The following is a 26,545-nucleotide window of genomic DNA, read 5'->3' on the forward strand; positions in this document are numbered from 1 at the left end:
CTTTTCTAAGATCTCCAATATTTTCATACTTTATTTAGGCAAGGAAAGAAGTACTTTTACAAGATTATACAGATTTAATAAGGCAAGCCATGCTCCAATGATCACATCTATACATTAGTTGCAGGGAAGTGTGAAAATTAATGAAGATATGCCCATAGTTATTCAAGGAGAAGGATGCTATGACTATAAACTGCAGATTAAAATATCTGTTGCAGTGTTATTTCCAATAAAAGAGCTGTATAAACTCTTAATGTGAATTTTTTTAATGAAAATTTGATGTTTAACATCTTATTTTTATTTAACAGAGATGCTGTCATGTCGGAATTCCTATTCTGCAGAGAACTTTAAGTATGTGACCTTACAGCTTACTGGAGCAGGTAGTCTCGCAATGGGATACTGAACCAATGTACCACAGTAAAATAACAGAATGACATAATTGTAGGGGCTGGAAGGGTCCTCATGTCCAACCGCCCTACCAAAGCAGGCTCCCTAGACCACATTGCACAGATAGGCATCCAGGCAGATCTCCAGAGTAGGAGACTCCACTACCTCTCTGGTCACTGTGTTCCAGTGCTCTGTCACCCTTACTGTGAAGAAGTTCTTATGCACATTTGTACTGTACTTCCTATGCTTCAGTTTGTGGCTGTTTCCCCTTGTGCTATTTCCATGAACCGCTGAAAAAAAGTCTGGCCCCGTCCCTTTGCTAAATAACTTCAGCCTGCACAAAACCTTTCACAAAATATGAATTTGTTTAAATTCATGTATTAGATTCTGAAGATATATCTATTTATACAAATTTTAATGACTATAACATAGACATGGGTTGATTGATATTTAAAGTGAAACTGCTTGTCTGCTAAATAAGTTCTTTAAATCAATACAACCAGTAAAATTGAATCTTTAAAATGGCTTAATAATAAGTAAGTATTGATAAAATGATGGCTAACATTGAAAGTGTAGTTAAGGAGGAATGTGTTGGAGGATTTCCTTTTATTAATGATATTCCAAGAATAAATCTCATACAGTATAATAGAAACAGGAAAATGTGATGTTGGTTATTCCCTGTTAGCTTATTCAGACCGCTGTTACTAGCATCGCACAGATCTCTATTTCTTGATCTTTAAACTCTTTTCATGTCATTGTGATACTTCAGAGATGGCATTTAGGCTTCACGTTGACACAGATAGCTGCCACATATGGTAAAGGGTGTGCAGTACAGCTAGGGAGCAGTTGATAAAGTTGTTTAATTTACAAAAATCTTTCCTCTGTCTGAAATGTTGCAATTCCCATTGACTGTATTACTAGAAGGAGAGTTTCTATCTTTCAACTCCAAGATTGGTCAGGTTTTGTGGTAACAAGTAATTTCCTGAGAGCATTTGAGATTTGCTTATAAAATTGAAGGAAAAAAAAGAAAGGTTAACATTAGAAACCCGTAAAATTAAAAATGGAAATCTAATACTGCTGATACATTTCACAAATTCATAGCATCTCACTGTGCAATAAACAAGAGAATTCCAAAAACAGTTTATGAAAATGTTTCCTCTTTAGAATGCAAATAGTTGAGTTTTCACTCTAAAATAACCTTCACCATTCATTTCAAATCCTTCAAAATACCTTAAATGACTGAAATTCAGTACTAACTCTGTATAGCAGTTTTTTGACATGGAATACATTTTTCAGCCTCAAGTCTTACATCTTGCTTTGTGGAGTTATTGAAGTGGTGTTTCCTTAAAATAATTGTTTACAGTTTTTTGAGAAGTAACTAACCAAAATGGTCATTATTTGCCTAGTTAACTGTTCTGAGAATACAGCAAATTTACAGTTTGTATTCATTCACAGGTATGAACTCCTTTTGACTTGATTGCATGCAACATTTTTGACACTTTACTTGCTTCAGAAACTAGTTCATAGAGAGCAGAGATCATTTTGTCTTCCAGTAATGCCTCCATGGTCCTACCAAAACTTGACTGAGCTTTTATACAAGGATTTATAAGTGGACACCTTCCTTAAACTGCTTGGCCCTATGAAAATACTTTGATGTGAGAAAAAGGAAAAATTACCTAAGAGAGTCTTTTCAGTATTGTGTAAGTACTGTGTAGCCAAGTTGCTCTTCTCTGAGTAAAAATCAAATCACATGGCCTTGCACCCACTCACTGAAATTAGTACTCAATGACTATTTCCTGTTGCTTTTTTCTTTTTTTGGCTGAGATCTTCCTGAGATTTTATTGACTGAAAATAGCTGACATACTGACATGAGCTGTTTTTACCTCCTTCGTTCTTTACATATGTCTAATGTTTTAACTGCAAGTGTAGCTCTTCAACAGCAAGGATAGCCTTTTATCTGTGCGTTGATGTTTCCTAACTCAGATATAGGAAATATTTTTTTGGTGCTCTCATGATACCACAGGCGAAAGAATTAACAAGAGATTGGCAGCCAAAGGACAACAATGCCAGCGTATTACAGTCAAGGCATTCATTTCAAAAACAGTATTTCTACTTTTAATGAGGGTTTGGGACCCTTGCTGGTAAGGCTACAGTTTCTATTATCCAGGGTGCTGATACTACATATCTCTGTTTTGAAGCTTGGTTGTTATTTACAGTCCACACTTTTTATTTCTAACGGAATGGTTTTGTCCTTACTGTGTGTCAGGTGAAAACCTACTGTCTGAGCAAGAATCAGGGATGGGTAACATCCTGATATTCTGGTGGCTGATTGTCTGAGTACTTATGTCTTACATCAGTGTTATGGACTTGAGGCAGAGTTCGTTATCTCGTGAGTCAGTAATTTTACTAATGGGCTGGCATTTTTAAGGCTTGGAAACTAAATGAAGAAAACAATTTCCTTTGTAAAATCTTAAAAAAAACCAAACCACTGTATTCAAAGCTTAAGTGAAAACTGAATGTCATTTGAATTTAAAAGTGGATTCTTTTTCAACCAGCAAAAGACAGTAGCTCACCACCATAGTGCTTACTTGCCTCAATATTTTAAATACCTTTTTCCCACAAAATGGTATAGAAAATGGGAAAGGTATGACCACATTTAAAAGAGATAAACAGGGTCTCAAAAATGTTTTAGATGTTTCACTATTATGTTACATTCATCAGAATGGAATTCATATGAACAAATGTTTACCCTTACTGTATAGGTATCTATGCATGAACCAAATGCCCTCTCTGATCAATACTGAAATGAGCTTGTGAAGAGGCTCTCTTCTGTGAAGAGACTTTTCCAGACTAATTTAAGGAGTAAACTTCAGATCTGAGCGACTTGTGTCTATAATTCCCTATTGACTACGCTGGGCTTCTAATATTCAACAAATTGAGTTCTGCTTTCCATTTAATAGAAAAAATGCGGAATCAGTGCCTACTTAGGTTTGGCTGTACATGGACGACATGCTTTCAAATGGAATAATTTTGAGAGTAGACAGCATCCACATGTTTCAGCACAGTGCAGCAGCTTGTCCTTGTAGCTTCATAAACCTGATGCAGCTGGATGGAGGATTACATGCTCCACTGATGAGATGCACTTAGCACATGAAGCTGCAGAAGAGCAGGGAGAGCAAGCCATTCTGAATGGCTTGCTCTGGCTGTGGGAGTGTGCAGGAGACAGCAGTTTCTATAGTATTGCCTTCCAGCATGGCACCTGACCAGGTTATAGGAGCTTACACCCCTGACAGGAGACTGTTCTTACTACTGGGCCAATCATTCCTTTCCAGGATTCAATTGCCTCTCACCTTTCAGCTGATCTTTAACATAATTGATTTTGTTCTAACATAAGCATAGTTTATAGGCAAATTTTACCACAAAATATAAAACAGTGTTAAGCCGTAGTATCCATACAAATCCTGAAGAATTAGACTCTAAAATATTTGTATGCAATAGAGATTTCTATGAGCCTGTTAGCAGCTCTGATAGGGTCAGATCAGGTCTAGATAATTTTATATTTAAATAAATATTGCAAGTCAAATACATGTAAGGGATCTTTTATCAGGAATCTCCATAAAGTTTAGAAACTTGCACCAGATCTCCTACAAAGGTTTGCAAACAATTACATGCTACAAGCCAGCAGATGTTACTGTTTTTTAGGCTTTTAACTTTAAGTCCTGTAGTTTGGGAAGTGCGTAAGTTGCGTAGTATGTTAAAACACAGGATGAGTTATATGGAAATTATGGCCTGCTAACTCTGTGGCAGCCTAACAGTTGCAGAGTTTTTTAAAACCCAGCTGTCCCAAAATGGGTGTAGTATTTAATGGGAAACATATTGCAAAGTGACACTGACGTTGTGTAATGTACAGAAAACAAAACAAATACCCATGTTTTGTCCAGAACTAAATAACAAAATGCCTGGTATCACAGCATTCATAAAGCAGAGCTTATGTTCTATTGCACTCATTGCAGCACTAGAATAGTATGGGTAGGTGCATAATGTTTGCAGATGATGTATGTATTTGATGTTCCCACACTCCTTAGAAGCCTCCTGAATTTCAAATAGCTATGGGGAAAAGGCAGACTTTTTTTGATTCTCTGCTTTCAAAAAAAAGAGGAAAAATACAAGTGAAAATGTTCTTCTAATGCAAGCAAAGCATGAATAAAAGTCCTACTGAAAGTCCTGCAATCCATGACAGCAACAGTGACAAGTGGAGTCCTGCTGGCTTCACACATCTCTGCTGAAGTCCATGAACATCATTGAAGCTTCAGGCATGAGGGCAGACCCAAGCTGGTCTGACAGACTTAGCAGAAAGAGCAGGAGGAAGCACAAAGACCAGAAAGTTTATACTGTTCATGCAGCTGAATCTCAATATATTCTGACTTCAAGCACCTCCCTTGTTTTCTTTCTTTTTTTTTTTTTTTTTGTCAAATTTATTCTGAGTAGTTATACCTTGCTACAAAAGTTTATCTCATTTAAGAGTTCTTTTGTTGAAAAAACACTTCATAAAACACATTTTTTGCCACCTCCTGTATCAAGGAAAGATTCTTAAATGCTATTTTTTTCACCCAGTTCTTCTGTAAATTGCATGAGAAAGAGGAACACAGTTTCTGTAATGTTAGCTACCCTTGCAGGTATTGTTTAATTGGGTCACTTTTGAAATTTTCTTTTTTCGCTCTTTAGTTTACACTGCAACTTCTAGTAATGACAAAGAAATAAAAGTAGCACTCATGTGGAATGTATTGCTGTTTTCCCATGACTGGGAAAAATAAATAAATAAACGACTATGGGAAATGATAACCCCTGTGAGATAGATCAGTGCAGATGCAGATTAGTTCTTACGCTATTGAAGCTATTTTCCTTCCGTGGCATCATGCCTCATAGATTCTGCTGAAGGCTATCTATAACCATTCAAGTTCATGACAGCTATTCTTATACATTCTCTCATTTTTTAACATCATTGCCAAGATTTTTATCAGTTTTAAATGAGTATGAGGAGATAGTCTCTTTTATCAGGGTCAGATCAATTAAGCTTAAATAATCTTATTTTCTATAATTTTCCTGTAGTTATTCAAAGGATTAGTGAGAAAATGTTGCTGAACAGATACTTGTCTCCTCATTAACATTCATGTCAAAACCTTCCGGTAGGGCTGGTTTGGGCTGCTGATGGAGCAGTTCTTGAAAGAATTGGCTTGTCTGTGAAACAGCTGCTCAGCCGTGCCACTATGCAAGGGAATTGTTGATAATAAGATGATGTTATTATAACTACACTGGGAGCATAATATATATTAAGCTGCTTTGAGGTATACAGTGGAGGCCCAGGAATTAGAGCATGATTGCTTGTCTATTGCTAGGAACAGGACACAGCTGATTGTTTCATGTCTGCTCATTTAAATTAGTCCTACTCACAGACTATAGTTAGATGAAAAATCTTCTATCACTCCTCACTTCTTGTACATTTCTTGTCCGTGTGGATTGTTTTTGTTTGTTTGTTTGTTTTGCTTCTTCTTCTTCTTTTTTTTTTTTCCCCTAGAGTTTGGAGGGGTTTATATCTCCCTTTGCTGAGATAATTGATCACTTACTATTTTATAGGAATTTTTATAATTTCAAGGCTTCCTTAGGAAAAATTATCATGTGGAGATTCTCTGGATCCTCATTCACCCAACAGTGAAATTCCAGATATTGACTGTTTGGAAATGACTATGCAGTACAGCAATACAGTGGTGAGTATACAGACACGGGCAACGCATTTTAACCTCAGATACAGATATGTAAACAACTGTACATATGGCTCAACCAAGAAAAAAGTGGCAGTGGGTATTATGTTGTGTAGTGACTTATACTAATTCACACTGATCACTTGGGATATACAAAACAAATGAGAAATACTGCTGTCAGATATTTGTCTACCAGATATCTCAAAACCATACATACTATGAGGAATAAAACACAGAAAAAATTGGATCTGGAGGAGTGGAGCAATTGAAAGTCCCACCACAGTAACATTCCCTTAGAAATGTTGCCTTCAAATAAGTAAGAAGTGAGTAAGATCATACAGGGCTTTAGGCTGCAAGAACTAATTGCCATCTAAAATGAAAAGCATGTAACTGGTTCCAAACATTTAATAGTTTCTAAAGTTCTCTGTAAATAATTTCATTTTTAGCTTTTCTTGTGTACTGTTATTCCAAATATTAGTTATTAGAGACATTTGGAAAGTACTGTACCTCAGGTAAAATGAAATAAAAAAGTGACATAGAAATGACATTTAGGACCTCCTATTCTACTCAGCACTAGTGAGGTGACGCTTGGAGTGCTGGGTAGAGTTCTGGGTTCCCAGTACAAGAGAGATACGGATATCTGGGTGCAAGTCCAGCAGAGGTCCAGTAAGGTTATTACAGACTGGACTATCTCACATAAGAGGAAAGGCTGAGAATTGGTCTGTTCAGTCTACAGAAGAGAAGACTCATGAGGATTTTATTAATGTGTATAAGATGCTGGTGAGGGAGTAAAGAGAGAGATCAGAAGAGCCCAGTGTTAAGACAAGAAACAATTAAGTTAAAAGCAAATATAATATCAAGTTAATTAAAAAAATAAATTCATCTGGACACATATTTTCATTGTGAGGGTGACTAAGCACTGGCACAGGTTGCCAGAGAGTTTGTGGAGTTTCTATCCTTGGAGATATTCAAAATCTGTGTGGGCATGGTCCTGGGCAATCTGCAGTGGCTGACCCTGTGGCACACAGATTAGACCACCACCAGAGATGGCTTCACATCTCAGCCGTGCTGTGATTTTGTGTAAGATTATGTGACTGACCTGAGGCTAAAGAGGCAACCTTTAAGCTACAGTAGAATGAGATTAACTGATGAAAATTAGATAATGAATAGTAATCAGGGGCAAAACCTTGAAAGGGAAAACAGATATTATATTAGCTCTCAAAAAAGAAATCAGAAAATCATCTAACCTATAATTTAGTGTATGAATGAGGGACAGAAAGTAAATGATAAAGAATCCAAGCTACTGCGAGATAAGAGAGGCAAGACACACAAAGATCAGATCATAATTCAGCATGGAGTTCATACACTGCTAGAAAGTCTTATGTTGTAAAAATTCGTATTATCATAAGACGTGCCTAGTACAGCAGAATTGCAAAAAAAAAAACAAAAAAAAAAACAACAAGAACTTCACATCACTTATAAGAGTTTACAAAATGACATAAATGTCTGCACAAACATGCAGGCTGGAGGCAACACTTGTTCAGAATAACTCCTCTGGGGAACAATCACAATATGCTCTCTATCTCAGTATTTCTTAAATGCTCATTGTATGGAAACTGTTGAATCATGGCCTGAACAACTGATTGATCACCTAAGGCAAGCACTGAGTCAGCCATGGGAGCACAGGTGAAGTTGTGTGAGTGGAAGGGGTGGAGCCTGGCTCCACCTCTCCTAGACCCCATTCAGGGCCTGACTGCTAGTGAGGAAGGATCTTTTTCTGAAAATTGCTATCATTGGAGGTGTTTTTTTTTTTTTTTAGAGCCTAGTACATGGGTGAGCATTTCATTTATTTTTGATTATCCCTTTCCACTGTGATAATCTTTCTATCTATGTGATCTATAAAATACCAGCCTAACCACACTACTCTGTATATTTGTTGATTGTGCACTCGTATATTCTGGTATTGCTTATATTCGCTACTCTTGATAAAGCGGGTCCTGTGCAAAACTTGAATGGAATGTTCACAAATGGCTGTATTTGTTTTATTATTTGTGGTGTACAGTCATGCATCAGAACTTCCTCAAACTCCCTAATGAAAATAAAACAAAAAGAGATGATCAGGAAGAATTAAAATATAAAAGTTATCTAACAATCTAATATTTGCTTTACATGAAAACATCATACTATTTTAAACTGAAAAATATCTAGATATTTTTTTATGTTGAAAGATGACCTATTAGATAAATGCATTTTTCCATGAATGTTTGCCCTCTTTAAAGACTAAGTAGTTTTTCCATGAAAAAAGTGAACATAGTTCTTCCATGAAAAGTGAACAACTTTTAAATAGTTTTATAACATCATTAAAATACTGAAACTACACAGAAAATTCCAATGCCCTTTGGTAGTATTGAGAATTCACATTGCAAATTACCTTTAAAAATGTATGATAAGCCACATATAGTCCATTCCTATAGAGCAGATCAATAAAAACCCCAAAATACAACATTTGTAACAGGTCAACAACTTTGATCTATATACCCCACCATCACTAAAGACAATGCTTTTATAGCTTTTCAAGTTACTGAAAAAAGTCATCGTGTACTTCAGTTCATTGCAAAACAAATATGTTGCATATGGCCTAAAAATTAATATACCACCTAAACTCTGCTGTAAACAAGCCCAGCATTTTAATTCAACCTCACTGTTCACTAAACATCAGTTATCTTCTTGCTTTTCTTCTAGAAAACAAGGAAAGCCCTGCAAATGCTGCTGATGTTTTCAAACATCTGTTCTCTCTGCAGGCTTGTTACAGTGCTCACAGCCTCTAGCTTTTTCTCTAGGTTTTTTTTTTTTTTTTTTTTTTTTTTTTTTTTTTTTTTTAAGTCCTTCGAGAACAACTACAGTTTTGAAAATTTAGGACAAGAAAGTTCAAGATTCACATAAACAATGCAAGGCATCACAATGCAGGACACTGCACAGCCATCCACATCCACACTAAGTCCTTTCAAAGGCTAGGGACATATTCTAAATTATATTAGCATTTGCTCTGGTATTCTAGGACTTCCTCATGTTATACATTTCCCATTCCCTCCTTCTATAACTTGTGTTCCCTTCTGTGTCATATTGAGATAATATTAGAAAAATCATCATCTTTAGTAGGATAAAATGAACATCCAGTATTACTCCACAGAGTGAGGGACATATTCACTTTTTCGGAATGCAATCTCAAAATTTCTACATAATCTTCTGACTCCAAGAACAATATTTCCACTGCTCTCCTATGTATGTGTATGCACCCCATTAGCTGGGTTGTTTTTTTTTTTTCAGCTTGACAGGGTCTGTTTATAGGATTTCTACCTCCATGCAAAGAAGCAGCTCTTCTGCTTTGCAATGATGATTTACATCTTTCAGTGCCAGAGTCATTTCTATCTATACATACACAGAGATTCTCAGAGACACATTGAACATGTACATATTTCTTTCATAGTTAAAGACATGACTGAATATTCTGAAACTCCTTTGCTCTTTAATAAACTGCAGTTTATAAGAAAAGCCAAATAAACTGTGACTTGCAAATATGGATACATCCACAAAAACAATTCATTCTTAAAGACAAGTATTTAGTAAATTTACAAGAATCTTAAACAGGCCAAACAAAACTGATTAGAAATAAATAAAACCTGAAAACTGTCTTTATCAATTCCTTCCAGTAAAAATAAATAAATAAATAAATAAATAATCAGTGCATCTGAGTGGCTTGCATGAATGTACCTCTCAAATGCAATTGAGGCCTGACTGTTCAGAAGCCCCAGAAGTACTCTACAAGACTGTACATATCAAAAGAAAATCACATAGGAAAACACTGCGGCCACAAAGCTACAAAAAGTGCACTAAAAATCTGCTTTCCAATAAAAAAAATGGGAGATCCACAGTTCATCTTGCAACAAGGAACATAACTGCAAACCTAAATTTTGCATTTGAAATCAGGAGACAAAAATTATAAACCTTCCTATGCATATCTAATCTTTTTTTTTTTTTCAACATTAGCCAAGCCTGCAGGCACTTAACAGTTTGATTCTTGATGTTATTGTAATTAAAGGCAATACTCATAAGGCTGATAAGCATGCCAGCTGTAACTTAACCCTTATCTTAGTCAAACTGACAACCGCAAATGTGATATGTAATTGGAAAGAAAAGAACATTGGAATTCATTCTGGTTCACCAACTTTTAAAATCTCATAACCTTGAAAATAAGTAAATTACATGCAGCCTACCATCAAACTTCTTGTGCCGGGAGACAAAAGTGGTGCGTACGAAGTGACTTGTCTCCTCCACCAAATTTTCAAACTCCAGCTTGCTCTGCTGACTTAACTTGTCCTCCATTTCTGAGGTGCAGCATGTATATTCCTGAGGGCAGATTCTCAAATGTTCCCCTGGAATTGCAAGAAAACAGGCATTAGAAATATTTTAACACAGATTGGAATACATCAGAACCCAATATACGTATACCTTCACTTCAGATATTTGGGCTACATGAAGGTATCTTTAAGGTTTGACCACTTCACTGGGAACAACTTGTTCCTAATAAACAATTTTGCCATATCTGGGCTTTCTCCATGGAGGTGGAGTGACACACTTCGCAGAGCTGCTCTGATACTTCAGAAATATCTCACGATGAAAATGATTCTTGAACTGAAGAAGCCTTCTACATAAGCAAATGTGTACTTAAAAATCCTAAGACAATTGCTTGCTTTCTCTTTGTATTCAGAATGTCTGGAGAAATACTTAATGAGATGACCTTCTATGAGATGTCAGAGCTTTCTTGCTATCAAAGCTCAAAAATAATAAGTTAGATATTTCTGTAGATAGGTTCTGCTACTCCAAATGCACCAATGCATTCTCCCCATTTTCCCCTTCCTTCCCTTCTGTTTGAGTAACTGTATTTTAATGATTGTGTTTGGGTGCCACATATTTTCTTGGACAGCATTTCTTGTCAGACCCAGCAAATGCTCCACTGAATAGGAGAAAGCAATGAAGAGTTTAATTAATGCTTATGTTATACAGAAATGCAGTGTAAAAGGTAATGAAAGCTTCTTATTTAATTCAATAGATTTATCTCTTGAAGCACTGTGCCAGTTCTTCTGACAATATTGCTTTCTTCAGTACAATTTGCAAGTGGAAACCAATTCTTTAGCTCATGAAATTAAAATGGTCTGTTATTACATGAAATGTGAATTTCCAATTGACACTGTACTAGGGTGTCAGAAATATTTAGCTCAGTTTGTGTGAAGGTAAGAAATTCTACAGTTCCCTCTTGAGAAATAAAAAGAATGATCTGCCTGTATGATTAAAGCTACTTGTAAAGCAATGAAAACATTTAGCTTTCTGTACACCAAATCCTGATTAAAAATCCCTCTGCAAATCTCTTAGAGGTGCAAACAAAATGATATACAAAGCCCAGGGGTTAAATAAATATGGGGGACCTGACTCTCATTTATATCAAGGCTCCTTTGTATCACTGTTGAGCCATAAAGAAGATTTAAATGCAATTTATATCTACTTTAAGGCTACTGTTCACCATTGTTATTATGTAGCAAGGAGAATCAGGCCCTGAGGTTTATACTTCCCTGGGGTGCAATGCATTTAGCTGCTGCGTCATTTTGAAAACAGCATCAAAAAAGGTTTGTACATGCTTAGAATAAACATTGTCTGGAGTTTGCTGTCACTTTATTTCAATTTTTATTTCAGTTTCTAAACTATGTCTTTTGATTTGAAGCTCAGTCATTCCTGAACCCTGACCCATTTACCCTGACTTAATTTTGTTTTTCTGCAATAGTTTGTAAGATACAAACCGTAATGCTAAGAGACTTCTAGCATCTCAAAACTTTTTAAAAATCTCACAGATATACATCTTTAGGAAGGACCATTTTATTAACAGTTACCGGTCTGCAGTAGTACCTTCAGGTCCCAGTCATATGCAAAAGAACCATTATATAAAAAAGATTTTGTGTGACCATCAAAATATTGTAAAGATTATTTCCTGCAGTGCTCTCCCAATGCAATAACACAATTCTTCTCCATTCTCTAGATCGTGCATCTAAGCCAGAAACAATACATGAGCCAATGAGCCAACTGCTGTCAAACATAAAAGATGGTGGCAAAACAAAACAAAACAAAACAAAGCTTGGTTTAGACTCTATGCCACTGTCACATTAAACAGAAATTATTCAACAGGTAACAAACAACTGAGGAGATGGCATATGAAGACACAGTAAATTTTCTTTTAGTAACACAATGTTCTGAGTTTTTGTTAGACATCAGAAGCACAAGAAAAGCTGAAATATGGTGTCTTTGGAAGCAGTGTTGTATGCTTGATTAAGTAAAATACACATACCGTTACTCGTATGTCTGACTCCCCCCCCCCCCCCCCCCCCTTCTTACACATACCCAGCAGCTTTTCTAAGGAAGCACTGGGAAAATGTATACTTCCAGTTAAAGCCACAGTGGTAGTTCACACTTTCTGCAAAGACAGCGTCCTTTAGTGTTGTTGCAGTCATGAATTTTAATACATTTCAGTTTTATTTCCTCTATTCATTTCCTATTATTTTTTTCTCTTCCATCTGGCTCTCTGCTTTCCAGAACTGCCAGTCTACCAAAGGAACTAATGCTCGTCATCAAGGCACTGTGCTTACTGAGTAACATTGTAGGTCTAGATTTTTAAGTTGTTCTGATTTCAATTGGGATAGAGCTAATTTCTTTCCTAGTACCTGGAATGGTGCTGTATTTTGGATTTAAGATGAGAATGATGTTGATCTCACAGTGATGTTTTAGTTGTTGTTGAGCAGTGGTTACATACAGCCAAGGACATTCCTACTTCTCTTGGTGTCCTTCCAGTGGGGTGCACAAGGGGCAGGGAGAGGAGAAAACCAGGACAGTTGACCGAAACCAGACAAAGGGATATTCTATACCATTTGGTGTCATGCTGAAGAATAAAACTGGGGGAGCTGTCTAGAGGAGGGGACTGCTGTGTGAGGACCTCCTCTGCATTGATCAGCAAGTGGTGAGAATTTGCACTGTACATCACTTGTTTTGTACACTCTGTTAACTATAATAATTATTATTTTACTTTTCTGCCCTATTAAACTGTCTTTATCTCAACCCACAAGTATTGCCTTTTTTCCAATCTTTCTCTTGTACCACGGTAGGGGAGGGATAGAGTGGCTGTATGGTATTTAGCTTCCTACTGGGTTAAACTGCAACAGGTGCTATGTTATGCTGAATATTATGACACACTAAATTATACTGAATTCAGTAAAACAGTCGATTTTTTACCAGTGTTAATTTTACTCTTGCTTTTTTTTTTTTTTTAATGGTCTTAATTTACTACAAAAACTACTTACCAATTTACTTTAAAATCGAACTTGCGCACTATAAACTAATTCAGATTTCTGCTGTACTTTTTTTTTCTACCTTTGCTTGTATTTTCGTTATGTTTCTTTGTTTTAATTCAGTGAATATTCATTCATTCATGAAGTTTTTAACTGCTGACATATAAAAACTTGCATAAAAATTACATAAAGTTCTCGCAAATTCTACGTCAACTCATTGCTTTCCTCTCCTAACAATGTGCCTTCCTAAATCATCTACACTAACTACCTGTCTTCATCATAATTTGTTAATTTATAATAACCTTTTTTAAAAAAGAAAAACGACAACATTTCTAGTTCTCACTGAATTTTCTTGTAAAGAAATAGTAACAAATATTATCATGCCACTCTATATTCTGTTTCAAGATCGCCTTTTTCCTCTTCCTATTTCCAGCACGAAAGGCTCAGGTCAGATTACAGATAAAGTAAACACAATTTCCTTTGCTCTGTGGCAATGGAATGTTTGTCCTCTGATCAGTCTGAGATGTTCAAGTGCACTAAGCAACTAAGTCTTTAGAATTTGAGGCTCATTAGCTCTGTCATGCTTGTACTGATCACGAGTGGCTGCAGGCTCCAAAGACTGACAATCTTGGGCCATTTCCTGGAAATGGTGAATAGAAACTCACTGACAAGCCACCCTTTCTGTATGAATAACCCTAATTTGCTTTTTAAAAGCAGTGATTATTATTCTCTGTTTATTCTTACTAAACGTAGTAAGTTAACAATAGGACAAATAGTAATGACCTAAAACTTGAGCATAGGAAGTTCTGTACTAACATGCAGAAGAACTTTATTCTAAGGGTTATGGAACACTGGAATAGGTTGCCCAGGGAAGTTGTGGAGTCTTCTTTTTATGGAGATATTCAAGAGCTGTCTGGATGCCTACCTGTGCAACTTATTGTAGGGAACTTGTTTTAGTAGGGTGGTTGGACTCTATGATCTTAAGGCCTTTTCCAGCCCCTGCCATTCTGTAATTCTGTAACATCCAGCTTCTGTTAGAACAGACATTAATACCTTGGAAAAATAAAAGCTGTCCTGATTATCTCAAAACAAAAGTAGATTTTTGTTTATTGTAAGATATATGAGCTCTAATTTGGACTTTTTCCTTATTTTGTGCACATCCGTGATAGAATCTGCTTGGACTGGAAATAACTCTGCAGGCTACATTTGACTGTGCTTCCTCTGCTTTCCTGGGCAGGATCATTTGACAGTTGTGTTTTGCAGTATATTGTTCTATTACTCTGAAGGGAGTTTAATTATTGGTTTGTGTATTTACCCACATAAAGTATTTTGCAGGCTGAATATGTGAATGAATATATGAATATGAATATATGATGAGATATCATATGATCATATCATCATCAATGAATATGATGAGATATGATATATGAATATGTACTCACAGCTAGTGTACCAATTCTTGCCCTGGAAAACTTCATATGATCTAAAAATATATGCTAATTTTAGCAAAGATTTTGGATGGCACAAGTGGCATTGGACATAGCTGACTAGGCTTTCCCTGTGGTAAACTGTGTCCCATCACTATTTGTGACAGAATGTAGCTACCGGGATTTTTTCAGACTAAATAAGTACAAACTCAGCAATTACCAACAACTTACCACAACTCTTCTAACTAACCATTTCCAACTAAAGATGGTGATAGACATATCTCTTTTTGTGTCCTATATTATATAAATCAAATCAATTTCCAACTTGAAATTCATCTTCTGATATTCAGAGATTCAGTATTCAATTTCAGTTTTATTAACACTGTAATCTCACACCTGTCCTCACATGATCCAAATTGGCAAGATCTGCAGGTGAATTTGGTATTTTTGCTACAATGTTTCTTTAAAATGTAATAAAGCATTTAATAAAATGTATTATATATTAATATATATTGCAGTTTGATGTTTCCTCACAGCATGTTACATAACCCTCTATTCTTTCTGAGGCAGTCAGTATTTTATAGTTTCTATCCTAATCATATAGAAAAGGAAAAGAAAGGAGGAGAAATGTGCATCTTACCATATTGTTATGATATTGTTTTGTCTACAGAATCATAGAATCCTTAGAGTTGGAAGGACCTCTGAGGGCATCGAGTCCAACTCCCCTGCAATGAACAGGGACATCCACAGCTAGATCAGGTTGCCCAGGGCCTGATCAGCCTCACCTTGAAAATCCCCAGGGACAGGGCACCCACCACATCACTGGGCAACCTGTTCCAGTGCCTCACCACCCTCACTGTAATAGATTTTTAACTTGTATCCAACCTAAATCTAAAATCTACCCTCCTCAAGTTTAAACCATTTCCCTTTGTTCTATCACCACACACACTGCTAAAGAGTCTGTCCCCTTCTTTCCTGTAGCTCCACATTAGATACTGAAAAGCTTCTATCAGGTCACCTTGGAGTCTTCTTTTCTCCAGGCTGAAGAGCCTCAGCTCTCTCAGCTTGTCCTTGTATTTCCATTCCATGGATCATTTTTGTGGCCCTTCTCCAGACATGCTCCAACAGGTCTATGCATTTCCTGTACTGAGGACCCCACATCTGGATGCAGCACTGCAGGTGAGGCCTCACCAGTGCAGAGTAGAAGGGCAGGATCACCTCCCTTGCCTTGCTGGCCATGCTTTCTTTAATGTAGCCCAGGACACAGTTGGCTTTCTGGGCTGCAAGGGCATATTGCTGACTCATGTCCAGCTTGCCACCCACTGTTCCCCCCAGGTATTTTTCAGCAGAGTTGCACTCAATCCTTTCCTCCCCCAGCCTGTACTGGTAATGGGGCTTGCCTTGACCAAGGTGCAAGACCTTGCATTTGGATTTGTTGAACCTCATGAAGTTCACCTGGGTCCACTGCTCAAGCCTATCTATGTCAAACCTGTCTAGGATGGCATCCCATCCCTCTAGTGAGTCGATGTCACCCCACTGGTTCATGTCATCAGCAAAGTTGCTCAAGACTGCGCTTGACCCCACCGCTAATGTCATTGATGAAGATATTAAAGAGTACTGGCCCCAGCATGATAGGACAAACTGTAGGACTGGTGATAGTTGAAACATATAGTCACCTCACTGCTTCTTAAGTCCAGTAATGAATAAAAGTTAATAAATAGCATGGGTAAATGCAAGGTATACTTTCAAACTTGGACACTGTAGGCATTGATAGAGTCTGAAGGAATTAAAGATCGCTTCCCCTCCTTCATATTGCCGATTAGACTAATGTGATTGGGCTTCCTTATTATCTACGTTTTTTTACAATTACAAAAATTGCCTTCATAGATCTGCTTCAGACATGCTCATATTCAGTCCTTTGTGGACAAAGTAGTATAATTTACTATATCACTTGCAGCTTCTTATTTCTTAGCTCTCTGGATTTGCTGTTGTTTTGTTTCTGGATTTAATATTTCTCCATATATATATATATACATATATATTTCCAATTACTTTAAAAAGTCAAACTCTTATTCACCTTTAATCCTTGCTTAGTCTCTTGAGATTTTGATCTTTTTTTGTACTGGTGATTTATGTTTCTGCTCACCTGCTTTTCAAAGTTTTCAATTACTTAAGTGCTCCATGGGTGAAATGCAGAGCTTATGAGAACTCTTTATGACCATATTATCATTTTTTCTATTCTGGAAAACTATTTTCTTCCAATATTTGTATCTTCTGTCACTCATATATGTGAAGAGAAAGTGCTATTATTGAATAATTTAGCTTACAATTATATTAAACTGAAAAAAAAGAACACCCAAAATGTTTAAAATAGTAATAAATAAATTATTTTGCAGTTCAAACTAAATTATAAACATGATTACCTCATCATCACCCTAGCCACTATTCAAATAGTGAAAATGAAAACATTTTTTGGACAAAACTGACCTCTAACCAAAAGTCCCAAAGCTTCTTCTGAATTTGTAATTATCTCCTCTGTGGAGTATAACAGCCCTGCAAGAAGCCTCTGTAAAATTGTACCTGACATTCAAGTCATAGAATCAAACTTTCTTACTTAAAGTGAAAGGCTACAGATTACGATTTAAATTAATTCCTTTGTAATATTGGCCTGTCAAGTGATGATGGAAGCAGTATTTGCACAGAAAACAACAGCAGCTGACAGAAGGGAGGGAAAGCTGTCTGTAAGATACAGATTACATTGTCAAATATGACTCCCCTAGTTTTAATCACTGGAACACTGAGCTTGCAAAACTTGCATGTCCAGTGGGCTCCAATAAACGTGTGCAACTACCCTATAAAAGAAAATGACTCATTTGTTTGCCCTGGATCCAAATCATCTTTCATCGGATTTTCTTTGTTCCTTGAGTGTTTTGAGGTCAATTAAAAAATGAATGCCTTCCAAACAGACCGATAATTAGTTAACAGTCTCTTCATTATGAGTCCCACAGGGAACATTCATTTACAAGAGGCCCTGACCCTGTTGTCCTTGGGAAGCCCTCAGTAATAAGTTACAGAAGCAGAGGCCAAGGCAAACCTGTTCAGAGTAGGACTACACAGATGTTAAAGAAAGGGCTGAAGTCCCTAGAGCCTTCCTAACTAAACTACTAGAAGCAGTACCACTACTCCCACACTCAGGTTCATTCTATTTTCCAAGCATACATTGCCAGACAATTGGTTTTTGATCACACCATTTGTGAGAAGACTCTTTAGTTACCTCTCAGGGGGTGTATTACAGGCATTTTGCTCACTGCATTGTGGAAAGCAAACTGTAAGGCTGTGATTCAGCACCATATAGTTTCATCATCTTACTGCTTAGATGGTTGCAATTTTATGATTTCAAAGCATGTTTCCATCAGGGAACAGCAGCCAACTTCTCCTCCCCACCAACTGACTTTTGCTGTCCCCTACTATAATAGCAGAAATATCTTTTATACCATTACAGTGAGAAGGTGAATACAAGCAGCATATTGCTTTACCATAACCATAAAGCACAGGGCAAACATGTTTTGTATTTCTGTTGTACTCAGAAAAAAAAAAATTATTAAGAAAACGGGATAATGTTTTACACAATTATGGTATTATTAAGATTTTAATCAATATGTATCACATAACAATGAAATTCAAAGATGCAATTGCATCCTGTGATGCATCACAGACAGATTTACATGGTTTAGTTCAAGTATCCATAGAAATACAACAGAGTGGTGTTGCCTGAGCTTAATCAAGCACGCTGTACTGCCAAACTGAGTCCTCAAAGACAGGCCCAAAACAAGTTAACATCATTACTATTATACATGCAGCAAAACTTAAAGCTGCATGAGCTACAATTGTTTCATCTGATTGTGCTCCGAAGCCATGCAGATTCCTGTGGAACACTATTATCATCATGTATAAAATTCATGTTTCTAAAATGCTAAATGTAGCAGCATCAGTTTAAGAGTTCCTTAACAGTGCTCTTCCCTTATCCATATAGCTATGGTCAGCCTGAGAAAACCTTTTCATACTAACATTAGACAGATAAACCTACTTTCCTGTCTTCTGATTCATTATGACACAGTTTCCTGTAGTTTCATTTGTAGAAACAGTCCACAAAGACAACTACAAGATACATTGTGTTGGTCTTAGATTAAGGTTATACTAGATACTTTGGTAATAAAACTTCAGTTTTTTTCTGCTAAGTTCTTCATTGAGATACTCTACAGCCTAATCACAGAACTCAGCTCAGCCTTTTAACTTCCTGCTTTCCTTACTTCCCTTGCTTATGGAAAAAAGAGTGTAAAAGGGGAGGCTATAACTTATAAAGACCTCAGAGTTCTGACATAGTATTTGCTTAAGGTGTACCTATTAATTTGCAGGAGCAAAACCTCTGGAATTTGTCCATTTGGTTGTCCTTGCTGTATGAACTTGTCTAAGTTTTATGTATCTAATTACTGCTACAGTATGAGAAAGTCTGCTAAAGTCTATGCAAAAGCCATGAGAGGTATGAGAAGGAAAACAGCTAACAACATTGTGAGAGTTGGAGGATTCAAGAAGATGATCCTGACACTGGAAGATAAAAAACACCATGAAACATCAGTAATTTTAAGGATATTCAGAGAAAGGATGATCAACACATACTCCCAATGGCAAATACAGATGTAGGTGATGAATGGCTTGAGAGTAGCCCTGAGGAAAAGTACTTGGAGTGTCAGTTGATGAAAGACTCAACATGGGCTGGCAATGTGTGCCTGCAGCCCAGAAGGCCAACTGTATCCTGGGATCTATCTAAAGAAGCATGACGAATAGGCCAAGGGAGGTGATTCTGCCCCTTTACTCTGCACTCATGAGACCCCACCTGAAGTACTGCATCCAGTTCTGGGATCCCAAACAAAAGAAAGACATCAGGCTGCTGGAGCAGGTCCAGAGGAGGACCATGAAAAGGGTCAGAGGGCTGGAGCACGTCCCCTACAAGGACAGGCTGAGAGAGCCTGGAGAAGAGAAGGCTTTGGAGGGACCTTATAGAGGCCTTGCAGCACCTGAAAGGGGCCTACAAGAAAGCTGGGGAGGAACTGTTTACAAGGACAGTTAGAGGCAGAATGAGGAGAAATGGTTTTAAATGAGAAGAGGGTAGATTTAGACTAGATACTAGAAGAAATTCTTTAGTGTGAGGATGGTGAGACACTGGAACAGGTTGCCCAGAGAGGTTGTGAATGCCCCCTCCCTGGAAGCATTCAAGGCCAGGATGGATGGGGCCTTGAGCAACTTGGTCTGGTGGGAGATGTCCCTGCCTGTAGCAGGGGGGCTGGAACTAGATGATCCTAAAGGTTCCTTCCAACCCAAACCATTCTATGAGTGTATGATTCTTTGATTCTATGATGCTCAGCCTGACTGATGACTGCCCTGCCACAGGAGAGTTACTGGGTGTCTCATCACTGATTGTACTTCTGCTTTGCATCATGGCTCATTATTCCTAGTATTCAATCATGTATAGTAACCAGAAAATGATCAATTTGTGATCTTAAGATGTGTATATTCTGCTTGTAGAGTTTGTTGGTACACAAGAGAATTTACCCAGAGTGACTAAGAGAGTTGACTCCCAGGCATCACTGGCACTCAGTGTGCCAGATGGGTGAAGACAATGTTACAAGAACAGTGCCTTTCTTTTGCTAGTTGTTTATTGCCTGTGACATCTCCTTCCATGATGAGGAGTACGAGGTCTCAGAGCTATAGAAATAAGTAGTTATTTCCTAAAGGTGTAAAACAGAATGTTCTGTAATCTCCCACAGTAAACCTCATGCAATTTAGTAACTCAGATATTTTTCTGCACACTGCTATCCAAGTAAATATTGCTGAAATGACTTCTTCAGTGAGAGAGGATACTAGCTCACACAGGAGGAAGAAGTATAGGTACAGGAAGACTTGAAGGCTTCCTAATTTTGGCTCTGTCATTTTTCTGTTATGGTACCCAGGCTAAATCCTCTGTGGTTCCAGATTTTTTATGAAAAGATATAGATATACACTCAGCCTCCGGTTCAGGCAAAGTTGTCAGGGTATCGTACCCATCCCTGTGCATCCAAAGGCTATACCTGCACCACTAGAAAAAATAAGCTCAGCAAATGAACCGTGTTTTCATGTTTTCAGTTGGAAGGGTCTTGCACATGTTTCTTTTAGCTAATACCCTCTGTACAAAATGAATCTTGAATTACAGTAGTTAAACAAGTCCTTGGCCCTTTTTCAAAGATCCAGAACCTTTGATTAATGTAGTGTCCTTCAGAGGCCAAAGGACTTTGAATTCAGGGACTCTGGCAAAGCTGTCATGACATTACCACTGACTTTAAGAGATCCTGAAGGAGGACACAAGGCAGGCATACATTGCACTGCAGGTACTACAAACTGGACAATCCAGCAGCCTGTCAGGAAAAAAAATGGTTACAGTATTCTGTAATCAGAATTCTGTAATCAGTGTCTTCCAGCATAACTGTGTTTGCTCTGAAAACTTTTAACTTATTCTAATTAACAGCAACTGTGCTTCTATAATATCAGCTAGTCACACAAATCACTGCCAAAAGGAAAATGTAAGCTTTTTAAAAGAAAGAATAGGAGCATACTCTGCAAAAATTGCAGATTTCCACTGCTCCCAGTAGCATCTGAGATGCGATTCTATTGTTATTTCTATTGTTTTTTTCTGTCTTATTTCTTTTCCATCCACTAAAAGAAGACTAAGTTTTTAGCTCTTTTTACTACAGCCCTTTCGTCAGTGCCTTCTCTGGCCTTAGATACATGACAAGGCTCGGGGTATTTAAAATCAATAACTGAATGGAACACTGTTTCTTGCCCTTCAAGTGTTATCATGTTAAAGGTTTGACCTTTGCGAGTAAAGATCAACGTGAAAAAAAAAATCCTCGTCTAAACATGAAGTCTGCTCTTATGTAACTATATTCTTGAACTGAAATTTTTAACTGAAAAAAAACATGGAAACATTTAAATCAAGAAGTTTTGTTTTGTTTGTTTGTTTTTTGCTATTTGAAAAAAACATTGTGAGCTTGGTCTGATAGTCACCATGTTGTCCTTGATGAGGCTTGTTCATTGTTCTTCATTATGATTAAACAAGCAATTTTCTATAAAGTTGTCAAGGCCCTCCAACCTTATTTATTTTGAGCACTTCACCATTCATACTACGAAAGGATATTATCCAAAGAGAATCCTCTGTTTAGAAAATGTCCTAATGGATCTCAAACTATTTTCCATATCACTGTCATTATTGGCTATCTATAGGAGGTCATATATATTTAATTTTACTTGTGTATCTCAAATTCAGTTATAAAAAGTGACTGACAAGGTTCAGTTAAGGGATACATCTAATAAACTGTAAATGTGGACAACATACAATTTTCTTTTCCAGTCTTTTAGGGTATCTGTCTCCTTGACAAGTAAGGGCAATGACAGTAATTTAAAAAGAAAAAATCAAAAACGAAGCTGTGGTGGTGTTAATTTATCTGATAAACTGGATAAAGCACCTAAAGGAAGTTTTCCACTGATAGCTACATAAACTGTCGCAAGGAACAGCCCTTCTATTTCTATGTTTTCAAGTCACTGCAAAACTGTGTTACAAACCTTGAATATCTATTTGTGTGCCTCTTTTCTGGTTTGGTTAGGGTCAATAATGATTTACCAGGAGATGAAACTTGGTCTGGGGTAGTGATTTAAACAGTCAGCCTTCAAAACTCGTTAGAAAAAATTCTAGATAGAAATGATGAGTGCTTGCAAAGAATTACATATGTAATTAAGTGCATATAATGAAAAAATAAACCTTCCTCCTATGGAACAGTTGAAAACATTTTTAGAAAATTCGTAGTCAAGTTTGGGTGCTGCTATGACAAAATAAATAAATAAATAAATCATGATTAGTCTGCGTTTATGTGATAATGAAACAAATCTGGTTCTGTAAAGCTAAGACATAGTCAACAACACAATGAATTCAGAATGTAAAAGATGTACAAAACTATACACATCTGCCAGTAAATAACCTCTTCTTCTGTGTTGGCACTTTTCTAAATTAGAAACTAGGGTTTCATGGTCCTAATACATACAATATATTACTAGTTAATAGCTTTCACAACTCTTTATGATTTTAAAGGAGATTTATAGTTTTATAATGAGGAAAATTCTGTGCAGGTGCTATTAACTCATCCAAAAGCTATGTGTAAAATAAAGGCAAAGCAAATTCTACACATTTTCCATTAAATAGAAAATACAAAAGCATTTTATTAAAGTTTTCCCATGTGTCCTCTTTTCAAAGAAAAGAATCTGTATTTGAGGTGACTTCAAAGCAATGTAATTAATTCGGTGAATTTTAAAGATCACTTAATGAGTGCTGCGTTTAATGAATACTCTTTGAAACTTTTGGGCTATTTTCTATGCCCATTCAGCACAGCAGCAGTTTTGAGCACTTGTACAGATGTTTCCAACCATTTTCTGCCAAATGCAAATTTACTTCCTGAGTGATTGAATTATCAATGCCAATTTTAGCTGATAAGGAAGAATCAGATTACTACTTGCATTCTTTCAACATCACTTTAGGAACATTCCCAGTCTCTTTTCATGATTTTTCAAAACAGTATAGCAGGACTGAGTAGGTTTAACATTCTGCCAGTATGGTTATAAATAAAGTATCTAAAACTAAAATTGTATCATAATGGAGTTATCATCCAAAATTAATACTGCATAGTCTCATGACACAATTCTAAAATTTTATATAAAAAACTAAGAAAATAAGCCATGAAACAGCCATCTAGACCTACTCCTTGCTATCATTTATTATTTACTACTGTCTAACAATTTGTAAAGTAACTTTTTACCTTAAGTTAACATTGCTTTCTCAAATATGAAGAGCTATCTATTGCTGAAGTTTAAAATAAACTTCAGCAATAATAACGATAATGATAATGATAATAATAATAATAATAATAATAATTTCAGCACCTAGAAGTTACATAGAGTATTCCAAGTTGGAAGAGGTGCACAAGAATCATGGAGTCCAGCTCCGGGCTGCACACAGGACTACCCAAAATTCAAACCCTACATCTGAGAGCATTATCCAAATGAACCATGAACTCAGGCAACCTGGGCCATGCCCACTGCCTTGGGCGCACTGTTCCATGCTCACTGCCCTCACTGACCTCACCTTTTTCTAACCCTTGACCCCTGATGCAGCTTCATGCTGTTCCCTCAGGCCCTGTCACTGCCTCCAGAGAGAGGAGATCAGTGCTGCCCCTCCACTCCCCTTGAGAGGAAACTGTAGGATGCCAGGAGGCCTCCTCTCAGTATCTTCTCTATGCTGAGCAAGCCAAGTGATTTCAGTCTCTCCTTCTATATCTTGTCCTCTAGACTCTTCATCTTCTTCACAGCACTCCTTTGGGAATTTTCTAATAGTTTTATGTCCTTCTTACTTCTTACATTATGGTATCCAAACCTGCACCCAGTGCTCAGGGTGAGACTAGACCAGTTCAGAGCAGAGTAGGACAACCTCTTCCCTCACCCAGCTGGCAGTGTTGGCCTTGGTGCAGCCCAGGGTATAGTTGGTCCTTTTGGCTGTGAGGTTACATTGTTCACTTGTTTCAATTTGTCATCAACCAAGACCTCCAGATAACACTTCTGTGGGGCTGCTCTCCAGCCTCTTGTTCCCCAGCCTGTACATACATCCAGAGTTGCCACATCCCAAGTGTATTCCATTCATTACATTACTCACATAGCTGAAGTTACTCATCTATAAACAGCAATGAAAGTAAAATTCAGCAATAGAAGTATATAATTATCATTTAATCTCAATTAAAATAATTAAATTATTATTGATTGCTGATTGATTATTGAATTATTGATTCCCCTTTTCTAATAATTTCTCAGAAATATACAAAGCCCCACAGTTGATCATGAACTGCATGCAAGAATGCCAGTCCTAGTTTTGTTTTGGTTTTTTTTCATTGACTAAGTAGGATAGAAAATGAATGAAACATACTGGCTTTTGAGTGAAGTTTTATTCGGGATAAAATTAACTACAATGGTTCATGCATCATGTTATCAGAAGTCCTTGCTTCAGTCTTTCATCATTATAACTTATAAATCTGTGGTCACACTTCAATGACTACTTGTACATAATCTGGATATAAATTCAGCCAAAAGAACCCCTGTAATGAAACCTAAGATAGCTAAGAAAGCATCAATCTCAGCATCTGCACTTAGCTCCTTTTTCTTGTGATACCTAAGGCACTTCTATTGCAAGAAACTAGAAATACTGAGTGATAAAAAGTTTCAATTCCTATAGTAATCTGAAACTATTATTACTATTATGATTAACTTTTTTTTTTTTTTTTTTTTTTTTTTTTTTTTTTTTTTTTTTTTTTTACATCACAGAATCACTGAATGATTAAGTTTGGAAGGCAGTTTTAGATGCCACCCTCCTGTTCATGTATGTTCACCTTCTGTCACTTGATCAGCACCACGTCGAGACAGGTTTTCAAGATCTCCAAGGAGGGAGACTCCACAACCTCTCTGGGCAACCTGTGACAGTGTGCCATCATCCACACAGGAGACAACTCTGAACTGATGTTCAAAGGGAACTCCTTGTGTTCCATTTTTTGCCCATTGCCTCTTATCCTGTAACTGAGCATTACTGAAGAGAGCCTGGCTCCATCTCCTTTCCTCTCTCCCTTACGATATTTAAATATTACGATGTTTCTGCTCTTCTGCAGCCTGAACAGTTTCAACTCTCTCAGCCTCTCCTCACAGGAGAGATGCTGTAGTCTTTTAATCATCTTCATAACCCTTCATTGGACTCTCTTGTCCAGCACTGAGCACAGTACTCTGGATGTAGCCTCATCAGTGCTGAAGAGCAGATAAGGATCTCCTCTGTTGACCTGCTGACAATATTTTGCCCAATGCAACACAGTAATCTTACACTAGCAAGACTTAGGCACATATGCTAGAGACAAAATCTTGTAAGGTCCCACAATAATGTGATCATAAAATAATAATTTGAAGTTAACATTCAGCTAAAGAAGATAAAATAAATAATACAAAATAGATTCAAGGCTTTAGCCAAGCTGTTCCCTCGAGGAATGAATTCCAGAGTAAAGATATGAACAGAGCTCTCTGCATTTTTAAAGGCAGATACTGTGTACCTCATGTCAAGCTACAGATCTGTGAATATAGATTTCTAAAAGAGAATCAGAAAGCAGAGATTTAATGCTAATTTGATGTACCATTCAAAGTCAAAATATCATCTAAGACATGTCTGACAAAATACATACAAAGTATAAAATGATCTATCTGATATTGTAAGTTACTTTATTAGCAAATCAGGTTTCTGAGTGTTGCAGAATTCCACCTACAAAGGGCTGTGTTAGCAGAACAGTTTAATTAGATACAGGGTAGAGGTAATACAGTGAACAATGTGTAAACAGGTGAAAGTGTGATCAATCAAAGAAATATGGTTGTCTTGGACTGACACCATCTTACTTGATTAAATACTCACATAGCACCGAATGGTCAT

At 36.9% G+C, this 26,545-nt stretch overlaps 1 protein-coding gene across 1 annotated transcript in view; it reads right to left on the bottom strand.

Moving 5' to 3' along the window:
• Window positions 1-26,545, bottom strand: part of GPC6 (glypican 6) — a 736,111-nt gene that overhangs the window by 502,401 nt on the left and 207,165 nt on the right. The window contains exon 2 of the mRNA XM_040653781.2: window positions 10,418-10,576. Coding sequence (XP_040509715.1) covers window positions 10,418-10,576 — 159 coding nt within the window. The remainder of the gene's footprint in view (window positions 1-10,417; window positions 10,577-26,545) is intronic.

The sequence above is a fragment of the Gallus gallus genome, chromosome 1 (assembly GCF_016699485.2).
Source record: "Gallus gallus isolate bGalGal1 chromosome 1, bGalGal1.mat.broiler.GRCg7b, whole genome shotgun sequence".
Taxonomy (NCBI): domain Eukaryota; kingdom Metazoa; phylum Chordata; class Aves; order Galliformes; family Phasianidae; genus Gallus; species Gallus gallus.